This window comes from Apaloderma vittatum, unplaced genomic scaffold (genome assembly GCF_000703405.1).
Source record: "Apaloderma vittatum isolate BGI_N311 unplaced genomic scaffold, ASM70340v1 scaffold34788, whole genome shotgun sequence".
Classification (NCBI taxonomy): domain Eukaryota; kingdom Metazoa; phylum Chordata; class Aves; order Trogoniformes; family Trogonidae; genus Apaloderma; species Apaloderma vittatum.
Window position 1 is genome coordinate 105967 of NW_009730828.1, and position 12004 is coordinate 117970.

The following is a 12004-nucleotide window of genomic DNA, read 5'->3' on the forward strand; positions in this document are numbered from 1 at the left end:
GCCCTTGGAATCATTTGGGGGCTACCGGAATTCCAAAATGAGAATGCGACGCTTTAGTTCCAGGTGACAGAGTTTATTCTCAGATTTACAAGAAAGTGAGATCTTTAAGATGTCTAGTCATCGGACTGGAGCTGCTTTCTAACCTTCTCTCTGCTGAGGCAAGCAGTAAAAGGAAAGAGGTCCCATTATGAATGGCTGAGCACTTTTGTACAACGTTGCCCAGCATGTCACTGGCCTCAAGACATGGAATTAGGCTAAAATACTCAGTATCAGTTCTTGAAGCTTGAGACAGCCCTGGAACTTCAAAAAAGGCAAAAATCTAATGTGTACTTCCATTTCCAAGTTTCCATTAGATCCCACAATTTTAAAGTACATAAACAAAAAGAACCCATCAAAATTACTTTATAAGGAAAATGTTCATAACTGGAATAGAATCAGTAAAAATAGTTTCCAAAACCAGTTGTTCTCTGATTTTAACTCCAATTCTAAGCATAAGCCTAAATATGAATTACAACTCTCATACTTCAGATTTTCAAAGAAGCTGTAATCTGTCACTAGAAGTATGGCCAATTAACCACAGTTTTATGATTAGCTCTGCCTTTTGTGTGGTATACTTCACAATTTTGTTGATTCAGCTCTTCCTGATGCTGCTTCTTTTTCTCAGAAGATCTGCTGTAAAATGTTTTTGTCTAAGCTCTCATTAGGGACCTCAGGAATAAACAAACATCCTCAATGTGGACACAATGGCTTCGAAAGCACTGTCTTATGTGGGCATAGCACTGGATGGCACATTCCTAGATTACTTTCATTGCTATCTCAGTGGTTTTCTTCTATAAAACCAACAGCAGTCTTCTTTGAGAATTAAGACCATTACAGGAGAAGAGTCACTAGCAGCACACATGTGTGTGCCACCAGCTCCCCCATCACTTTCTCATTTCACAGATACATTTGTAGGCATCTGACCCTTCTCTACAGAGGGTGTGAAAAGAAGACTTTTTGACACTGCAGAGGTGGGTCTTGCCAGCAGTTTAATTTCTGTGGGGCTCTTCAGATCGTTTGGGGGATTTTTGTCTTTCAGTGGGAGACTCATCCTTCCTCTGTCCATCACTGGCAAACAACTGTCATGCCAATCCCTGCCACATCTAAGACAGAAAGTGGTGGTTAGACCTGATCATAACATATCCCTCTACGTGGAGGCTACTCAAAAGAGGAAAGAGGGAAGGCCTGTTTACTTTAGCTGATGAAAATGTTGCTCAAAGAAAGCAAAATACAGTTAGCTGATTATTTTAGAAGTAGGTTAGAAGTAAATACAAATTTTCCATGCTTCCCATCGCTAGTAAATGGTTATGTAGTGATCATGCCTTATTTATATGTACCAGTCTAGATTGATTGTGGTATCTTTGGTTAGAGCTACAGAGTCACAGTACTGATTCATTTAAAAATCCCCACAAAACAAGTTTCAGAGCTGTGTTACAAGAATTAGGAATGACAGTATTTACATGCCTGTTACTAATATTATTTTTTAACAGCATCCAGAGCATTGACAACAGATCACTGACTTTCAGGTGACTATGTGCAAGTTTGGGCTCAAGATACTGTTTATAAAACAGACACAAAACTTTAAAAATACATGTATTGTTTGTTCTTTTCAGACTTGAAAATGATAACATGTTGAAGTAATTGTACAAAGTCTGAACACTGTTGTGACCCAGTAAAACTTTGGTCTCAGAACATCTCTCTGTTTTGTAATTCAGCAATGATTTGCTCATTCTAAATGAAGGCTTTGTTCTGACCCATTTTAATCATGCAGGTAGCCTCAAAAGAAATAAGAAATGACTTGGATTCGACCCAAATTCCATATGTTTTTCTACCCGTATATGAGTGTACTAACATACAGAAAAGTGAATGTACAAAATAAACGTCTACTTGCATGCTGTTTTTTTCCTTGACTTAACCAAGAGAAAAGTTAACAGGACACTTGGGTATTACAAGACTATTGATGAAGTTCACTCCTGTAAGAAACTGTGCTTAAGAAAGGAAAAGGTTAGTTAGAGAAAAAACTGTTTTGTGCAGTTAATGGTCGGGGCTGGGAAAAACTATGGGTTAAATATTGCCAATATTTACTGTGAATTCACAAGTTATACCATTGAAAACTGTACCTCAGAATAAGCGAAAAATGGCACTAGCCACAGACCTGTATGTTGCTAGCAGTATTTTAAACAAAACTTTTCAAACTCTACCAACTATTTGCTATTAATGCATTAGGAACAGACATTTATTGATTTTATTTTCATTTATTTTAAGCAGTGTCTGATAAACTGTAGCTGAGCATATACCTGTGCAACAACTTAGTATTATTTTCCTATTATTAAATCTGCTATGCCAGTGATTTTTCTTAAACTGTTGCAAAACATACTTTCAGACTGTGAACACAGAAAACTTTTAATGGAATACTTGTTTGTATACTTGTCAGACAAGTTTGAATTCTTTTCCCCTTTGACAACCTGTTTGAACAAAATGGAGGAGGAAAAAGGAAGCATAATTACATGAGAAGTGGCAGCAGTGTTGGTTAAGGTGGTGCCATCTGACACAGCAGACATCTGGCTCAAGGTTGGGGAAGGTGTTTCAGAGCAGTCAGTAGTATCATAGCTACAAGTCTGCAGCTCATCTAGAATGGCCGTGGAGGACTCACTCACTGTGCGGGAGGAGCACTCACTCATGGCAGAATCTGCGCTTACAGAGGCTGTTTCATTCCTGTGGATAACACTTTCAGAACCTAGGTATGGGCATTTATATGATAATTGTGAAAGGGCTGGGGTTTTATAAAAGCGTGAGGGCAAAAAATCATCAAGCGTTGGCAAAGAATATGGTACTAGATGGGTGCCACTGTCTGGCGAGTAAAAGGCTCTGTTAACTGGTACCACAGGAGAAGGAAGAGGCAGTGGAGAAGCTTCTGTTGCTGTTTGTCTGTGTGTCTGTGAAGCATTTACCTCCATCACAGGGGCAGTTACTTTCTGGTTTCCAAGCTGAGATTTGAGGGAAAAAAAAATAAGAAAAGAAACAGATTACCAAATGAATAAAAAACTTTTCCCTTTGCCTCTTGCTGTGTGTAGAAGAATTACAAAAGTGTTTTTCAGCAGTTCGAGGAAGTTCACATTCACATGGATTAGGAAATCAACCACGCTCTATATTAAAGTAGGAAAACATGAAAGAAATGAATGCATCAAATACTAGTGGAAGCAATGCCAGAAACCATAGTGTGCTAAAGTTGAATATTCAAAATGTACTGCATATATTAATGATCTTGGTTGCGCATCAAGAAGGTTCACACTATTTCATACTTTACATAAATATGAGGCTAGAGTATGTCTGTAAAAGGAAAAAGGATGTGCAAGTCTGATCTCTGTAAACGTTGCTCTCTTTTTGTCAAAGGAAAGGTATAATTTTGAAATTAACTGCAATATACAGATGGGCAGGACCGCAAGCTAAATGGAAACACTATAATTGAATGTTCGTATGATCTGCAAGCAATAGGTTGTGGACTTCTTTGTCTCTTGTGACTGAGTACGTCTTCTCCACTGCCTCTGTAATAAAAATGTCTGAATAATCTTAGAATTTCCAAGCACCCTGGAAGCACCCTGTCAGCCTACTGGATAAGGTATAAGCATAGAAGTCTTTTCAACATTAGAGGACACAAGGATTGTTAGGGTAACTGGTGTAAGTCTGAGGAAAAACAAGGATTGGGAGCACAAGAACAGGACAGGGATGACTCTGTACTGAAACAAAACACACTGGTTGTTTGGCTTCAGCATAATTCCTTAAAAGTATACAGGAATGTCCTCATGAGAGTGCTTCCGAAAACTACCACACAATGTATGAGCTTTACGTTCTGTTATTTCAAATCAGTCACGGGACACTGGGTTTAAACAAGTCCCGAAACTGGCTTTTTGCATCTGCATCTTCTTTTTGAATTAAAGATATTTGAAAAGTGTGTTTGCATCCAATCTCTGTTAAACAGCTGAACAAATCCCTCTATGCTGCCTATTAGTCACAAGCTTTCAATCAATTCCTGAAGTACGTCAAAATACTGCCTACTTCAGCACTAATGGCTTCACTTTTGAGAGGGCTGAGGAACTCTGTAACAGCTGCAGGGAAAGAATATTTAGGACTTCAAATGTATGTAAAATAGAGGACAGTAAGATATCGTATGCACTACTTACCACTTAAAAAGCAACACTTACTCCTAGATATCACATTGCTACCAATAATATAATGGCTATTTCCCATGCTTAGAATAGGCAGATGTCTTCAATAATTTAAAAAAAAATGTTTCAAGCATCAGATTAAAATGCCATTTTGGCATTTTAATCCAAAATCTGAAAATATTTTCTAAAGCTCTTATGGAAGACTTGGAACACAACCCAGATTGTGCTACTTATGAAGGGTCACTGGGGGTCCAGTTCCATAATTCTTGCTGAGATTAAATATAATTTACACAAATAACCTTACTGAGGCCAATGGGACCATCCCTATGAATAAGCAATTCAGTGAAGAATCTTAAGCATGTGAACAGATATCCATCACTTGTTCCAAATGGTTCAAAAGAACTCCTCAGCACTACTGGACCTCTGGGGCACATAAAAATAGCAAGAGGCTGCTCTTAAAATCTGCAGACAAAACAGTGAAGAAACTCAGTCAAACAGCTTAAAATTCAAACCTTATTCACAGCAATCTACAACTGAAAAAAAAAATTCTTTCCATAGAGTAAATCCAAACAGATTACTTCTTAATCAGAAAATCAATAACTGAGTGTATAATTGCAAAAGGAAATAAGATTTTTACAGAGAAATAATTTGCCAATGGAAACTTCAAAAAAGCAATGGAATACTATTAAAATAATTTCATGAAAAGCAAACATATGTGAACCAGCTGCTCATACAGTATAGTATATCAAGGGTTTAAGATGTGTGCATTTACGTACACATAAAAGAAACAATTTCATCTCACAGATACGTAAAGGAAAGACAGAACCATCACTCATGATGAATTTCATCATCCATGTCATAACTCAAGATCTCCAGCACAAGCTATAAACCAGGATATCATAATGCAATTATGTGGCAGAGCCAATATGAAGCTCTGAAGGTTCTTGAGACCAGATACTCTCTCAGCACCCCCAGAAGAAAAGTTACATATGACTGAGTCAAAACATGTAACCTGATCTCTCATTTGTTAAAATAACTGGAGGTTTTAGAGACTAGAGAAACCTAGAAGCCTTCTGGCTTTGAACTGAGATGATTGCCTGCATACTTGAGAAAACAAGGAACGGACAACACAAGAACAGGTAGTCAGGGTGCATCCAGAGAGCTAGTGAAATTGTGTTTGGCAAATAATAGCTGATTTCATTAAGTCATATTATTAAAAAGAACATAAAATTATCATTCTTATAACAGGGGTAGAATGAATGCAGTAATTCTAGGTACTGATTCCTAGCATGAAGTTTCTCAGCTTTGTAGAGTAAAACTTGACTATCCTGCTGGTTTTAGAATTCTGTCACAGGTACAACCATCACTCTGGGAAAGGCTGGCTGAAATGGTGATTTAAAACAGCATTATTTTCAAAAACTGATGACAACATTTAAAAAACATGGAAGTGTCCATAAACTCTAAACAGATATGTTTGGCTATTACTAATCCATATTTTTCATCACTGTCAAAAATACGAGAAGGATAAGGGTGAATGCATTCCAGAAAACTAGTCAGAGTACGTAATTATCTTAGGCTGTGGAGCAACGCTTGAGAGTGAGAGAAATGTCATCACAGTCTTGAAGTGAATTGAAGGTCTCAAGCACAACTTTCTGCTGGTCCTTAGAAATGTTCACCTTTCATCAAATCATAAAAATGACACGCTTCAACAATACAGTTACTACCCAATGCACATGAAATAGACATGAAGTATGGGTTTCAAAACCAGTCATCTATCATCTTAATGCAAGATCTGTGGGCAGTGGTGCGAGATTACTAATGACACCAAAGTGCTGGCCTTGCTTCAACAGTCAAGACACAGATACGGAGACTCAAGAGATAAGTGAATAAACTCATTTTGTTAATACACAGCAGAGTTTAGTAGTCAACAATCAAATTACACCCATACATTTGCACAAATGGGTAAAAATACCTCTATTTTTAATTGTTAAAAGCTGATGATGCTGCATATTATGTCCATTTTTACTACCTAGCCCTCTTATTCTAAACTCAGTATAATGAGGTGTTTAGCCCTTATGCAAAACCACACTAGTGATACAGAGCTTAAAATGAAAATTACGTAACTCAATTCTTTTTGCCTACCATCTGTCCCCAAAACACTGAAACCTGTTTTCTCTCCTTTCTATATCACTAAAGGTATTGTCAATACCTAACAAATAGTAATGTAATAAACTGATTCAGAAACCATTTTTAGAATTCCAGACTTACTTTCTTCGACTCACTTGTAGGCTGGCAAAAGAAAAACTTTCATGATCATCTAGTACAGTAGTTTTTATTCCTCTGGGACACCAAGGCTAAACCAAGTGTTTGCTCATCCATGAAATTCAAACAGGACAAATGTTTTGCATCTTCAGTTTTAGAGAGCAGTGTCTAGAACATGAGGACATTTCCGAACCCAGGAACAAAATGAACATAAAAATACCAGGTGTGTATTTCAGAAGATGCAACTCAGAATTCTTCATCAGTTTAGAACCTTTTAAGGAAATTGGGCAACAGATTTTACTTCCATTGGTCTCATAATAAGAAACACTAATTTCTCTGTTAGAAACAGATTAGGTTATTTCTCCCTTTTCTGCAGCGTGGTACAGAGCAGCAGCATCTCTTGAGACTGTAATAATGTAAAAAACCACTGAGTACTTGAATGCTTCTCTTTTCATATATACTTTTAAGGGGTTTAACCTTTCTCTGAGTAGGAGTGTTTACAAAATGTCACTTGGTGAGTCACACCACACTTCTGTGCTTGCTCCTAAAGTTCCAGCAGATATGCACTGAAATGAAGTGCAATTAAGGGCAAAACCATGATAAGATACATTAAAAACACTGCAAGATTGTTGTGCATGAAGTTGGACCACACTAGCTCTCTTTTGGCTGTATTTTTCCGTGCTTTGTGACATAATATAGCTGTGTGTGTTCCCTACAGGCATAGATACCTGCACATGCACGGTATTCCCCATTCATCACCTCTTACGAAGTGATGATTAGCCACAGGCTTACCACATTCTCTTCTACATACATGAAATCAGATGCAGAGAGAGTGTTGTTTGTTTTTACAGTACTTTTCTAAATGTATTTGGTTTTTTAGTGTTTCTATGCCAGATTTGAACATTGCTACTAGGCCTAATCTAGTTTCAGAGCATGTCTAGAGGATATAGCTTAACATAACAACCTACGATTTACATACACAAATGTATAAAGTTTTGTAGAGCTTGCAAATCTAAAACAATTTTAAAAATTCAAGTACTATTATGCATAGTATACTCCAAGTTTATTTGTCTATGTGAGAGAAATTGTGAACTTTGTAAATAACTGTGAGATATAGTGCTAAAGGGGATCATTATTTTTGACATTAATCAGAACAGTTTCAGTATTTCAACCAGAGATCTAAGTCACAAAAGCACATTTAAAAACCATATAGCTGTAGCCTTTATTTCTAACCATAGCACAAGGCATCTTGGCTTTGGGACCTCACCTGATAAAGAATTTCATACTCCCTTACATGCTGATTTCTACTCTGGTTTTAGGTATGTATTTTAACACAGAGCTAGCAAATCCCACTGGCTCTGTGACTTGATTGTGAAGCCAAGGACACCTCTTCATACTAATGTTTAGAATTTATTTCCAAGTTGAACATCAGGTAAGATGTCAGCTGAATTTTGCAGAAAAAAGATCAGTAAATATACACAGTTTGAAAAGGTGTCTACATTCCTTAATGATCTCTGTGCTCAACTGGAATTGTTATCATTTCATTCAAAGAAACACACTTGCCAAGTTTCTGATGATTCTTCCCACACAGTGAAACCAAGGATATGACACAGAAAAATAAGTGCAGAATTGCCAAAGAAGTCACAGCTACTTTTGTGACTTTTGTCAGCTCATAATAAAACATTCTAAAATAAAAAGAAATTGCAAAGCACGCTTTGACTTCAGAATTTTTAAAAATATAAGTAACTAGAAGATAGATTATTTTAGTCATTCTGATTAGAGCTCAACTATTAATCTGAATGATAAAAAAGGTATTTCCCCAAATTCTTGTTAGCTGTCCTAAAACTACTTTCTGTTTGAGAGACATGTAGATTTATCTGAGCACATATAATGCATCATATCACTAACAGGCTGAACAACTTTTTTTAAGTGAAAAGAAAAAATAGATGAATAAGTTGTACTGGCCATACCTACACCTGTTCTATTTTCTGACAGTATTCCCTGATGCCTGTATTTAAAAGGCTTCCAAGCTTGCCTCCTATAATCTTCATACCTACTCTACCTACCAGGAAAAGCTCTTGCTCAGCCTTCATGACTGTTTCTGAAACGATTTCTTTACTGTGGCTTTTGCTTAAACTGACTCAGGGTACTTGACAAAAATCAGTAACTAAGAAAATTGACTGGTTCTTCTCAAGGGTAAATCAACTTGTTCTTCTCAAAATGTTCTAAACTTTATGTAGCCCAATCGAAGGGTTTAAGATGATAGTTTTCTCTCTAATCCTGAGAAGGACAAATGTGATTAATTCTTCCCCTTGTTAATGGACTGAATTAAAAGGAAGCACTTAAAATTGTTGCCATATAATTTCACCAAGCTTTGGTCTGATCAAAACTTTTACTTGGTGGTTGAAGAGGGGAACGGAGATACTACAACTTGTAAAATCACCCTGTAGCTAACGTGGAAACCTGTGGCTTGACCCGGTTGAACCTGATGCTCAAAGAATCACAATCTGAAAGAGCAGATGTGTTACTACTTTTAACAATAGTCTGTCAACAGACTTGAAGCTTGCAAGACTGGGCCATATTTACATCAGAGTAGCCTCACCACAGGAGCCAAATTTCAGCAGAACTAGATGAACACAAACATGTCATGACGCGATCCTTGCTCGGACAAAACTTTGAAGCAGATATGCCTAGACCTATAGCAATTCCCTACCTCCAACCTAAGGGCTTTCAGACTGATAAGCTGCTATGCTGGAGCTCTCTTTTTGCCTACTATGTATTTGCTGCTGCTTTATTGCTCCCAGTACGTGACTCGGTAACTTTCTGAATGGTAATTAAACCCTGCTCAGATTCCTCTGGTCCTATACTGTGTGCACAGTACTCCTGTTTCTCCTAGATGAGACCAGCAGAGTTAGCAAAGAACTTTCATAGATATAGTGGAAACAGAGGGACTTAGAAGTTCAGTGTCTTCTGATGCTTCCTGATGACTGACGAAAAGATTTTATCAAATCATTTTCTTTAAAAAGTGCTATTGCACAGGAGACAACAGTGACTAGCCTTGCAGAAAGCACTGACTGATAAAATATATTTTCTGGTGGCCCTAGCAAACTGACAGAGCTGCGTTTGTAGAACAGCTCCCAAGCCAATCTTTTTCTACTCATACTTGATCCTTCCAGCAGCTATAGCAGCACCAACACTTCCTATCCTTTAGGAAGAGCCACTTAAGCAGATGCATCACCTACAATTCACTAATTCCCTGTTGTGCATTTGCATTCTATGAAGTGTTCACAGAGAAACTAAGAAGTCTGCCTTACAGCTCAGCGGAATTAATTTTTATTTTTGGCAATACCATTCCAAAAACTTTGGGTTTTGTTCAGTTCTGTTTTGATCCATGTGACAGGTAGTTTTACCCAGGAAACACAAGGTCTAACTTTGATAATGTAAGTATAACTAAACAGACGGTTATTAAGTGATTCATGAAGGATCTAAAATAAAAGATGGAAAAATTATATACCACATGGCATTCTGCAGCCTGTGAAGAAGGAAGAACTGTAGACTTTTGTCCCAAATCCTTTGAAGACATCTTTGAAGTGTCTGGAGAAATACTAGGTGGATGTTCTTGGATTTCAGGCTCTGCTTTATTGTCAGGGATGGGAGCTATCTGAATGGAAAGAGATGCTGTGTGTATCTCAGGCACCAGGTTACAGGCAGGTGAGACAGGCCTCTGTGGTAATACTGGCACTTCAACAGGCTCAAGCTGTTGCTGTGTATTACAACCAACGCTACTCACTGGCTCGTGTGTCCGGGTTAATTTCAGGGTAGATACCCGACGTTTTTGAGACTGTTGCCTTTGGCCTTGATGGAGAGTAGTACTAATACCAGCTAGTGTGCTTGAGCCTGCGCTGGAGATTGAGGTCAGCGGTTTAATGATTTTTTGTGCATAAGACACGCTCGTATTAGATATTTGAGAAGACATTGTCTCCTGGACAGACTTCTCGCTAATGTAATAGGCAGTATCTGAGCAAAGGTGTTTAGTCACACCAGTTGTTACTGCCTGGAGATTAATTTCATTCTCGTGATCAATTACTCTTGCTTTCCGAAAACTTTCTTTTCTGGGAGGAGGCAGAGGTGCCTTATTTGCCAAAAGCATCCACACACAGCAAAATAACATTGAAGAAGAAACAGAAAGAAAGTAAATGTTAGCAGGAGATATAAATCAGTTCGACTTTTATCTTTAAATAAAGGAACTAGCAACTTATGGGGCCTTCATCCCAACATTGCTCAGTTCAATGGACAATTGAATTGGTCAGGTTCCCACCACCTTTTGATGTGCTGCACTGTACAGCTTGTGTTTAGAAAGCCAGACGTTCCATTTGCTCAGAGTATACTGGGATCAGAAGGGAGGGGAGCCCAAAATAGCCCATTTTCTTTTAAAAAAACTGTTACACTGAATAAGAATTATTACTGTAAAATTGTTCAGATACATAAGTAATTTCAAAAATGTACTCCATGATCTTAGATAACAAGCTATCATTTACAAGTAACACACTTATATAAAACACATAGAGCCTCTTAAACTTGTGAATTAAAATAGTAACAAAGATGTTGGTATATTGATCTTTTTTGGATCGATAGCTATGTTTCCATGTTAAATGTTTGGTTTTTTTAGTGTGCTCTAATTATGTTGTTCTGCAAAACAGGCAGAAACATTGTCTAACTTATAATTAAGAAACCTTTACCCTCAGATATTATTTTGATGACTGATGCAGTTCTCAGAGTGTAAAATATTAATAAGTAGTCTTTGAAGTCTGGGAACACTCCTAGAAAGCTTGCATTTGTGTATTGACCTACTTTTATTTAGCTGTTGTCTTGTTCATTGAAAGCAATTTCTGGTAGTTAACCTGGAGGCATGCATCCTGTGTGGAGTACACTTTATCTATGCAGTAAACCAGTGTGTGCCAACCCACAAAAACCAGTGATTCACACTATCTGGAAGGCATGGGGACAATGTTCCACAGAGGTATCTATACACGCTATCACCCAAGAATAGCCCCCACCAAACGCCAAAGCACAGAAATTGGTGTATTCAGTTTTACCTGAGTTGGTGATCTTTTATCCTGTAGATTTGGTCGCACGCTCCTAAAACCTTTTGCTGTAAGAGATGAACTGCTAGCATCTCCATTCAGTGTCTCTCTACTTCCATCATTGTAAGATCTCCAAGCTTTTGTGAGGAAAAAAGAAGCAAACCGTTTTATTTTGTGATTTGCTATCATCATAGCAACCCAGCTACTAAGCTGTGGAAAAGTGTAGCTACTACATAACTGACATTGCTGCTGTTTTCACCATGGAAGCTATAAGAACAGGTTTGAAGCTGCCACTTCACAAAATACTTACCTTTAAAATTCAGAAAACCAAAGCACCAACAACACTGCTGGTAGCAGTTTGATATCTCCCCACAACATTCATATAGACTGTGGAGTTTAACCCTAGGAGTCCTTTTGAGATGTTGGTGCTTCAGCCCTTCCCTGTATAAAGCA

The 12004-nt window shown here is 37.7% G+C and overlaps 1 protein-coding gene across 1 annotated transcript in view; it reads right to left on the reverse strand.

Annotated features, from left to right (window-relative positions):
* SORBS1 (sorbin and SH3 domain containing 1) overlaps positions 1-11682 on the reverse strand; it is a 67327-nt gene extending 55645 nt beyond the window's left edge. The window contains exons 1-2 of the mRNA XM_009874933.1: positions 11564-11682; positions 9982-10599 (exon numbers count right to left, since the gene is read on the reverse strand). Coding sequence (XP_009873235.1) covers positions 9982-10443 — 462 coding nt within the window. The 5' untranslated portion in view covers positions 10444-10599; positions 11564-11682. The remainder of the gene's footprint in view (positions 1-9981; positions 10600-11563) is intronic.
* Positions 11683-12004: the final 322 nt, after the last annotated feature.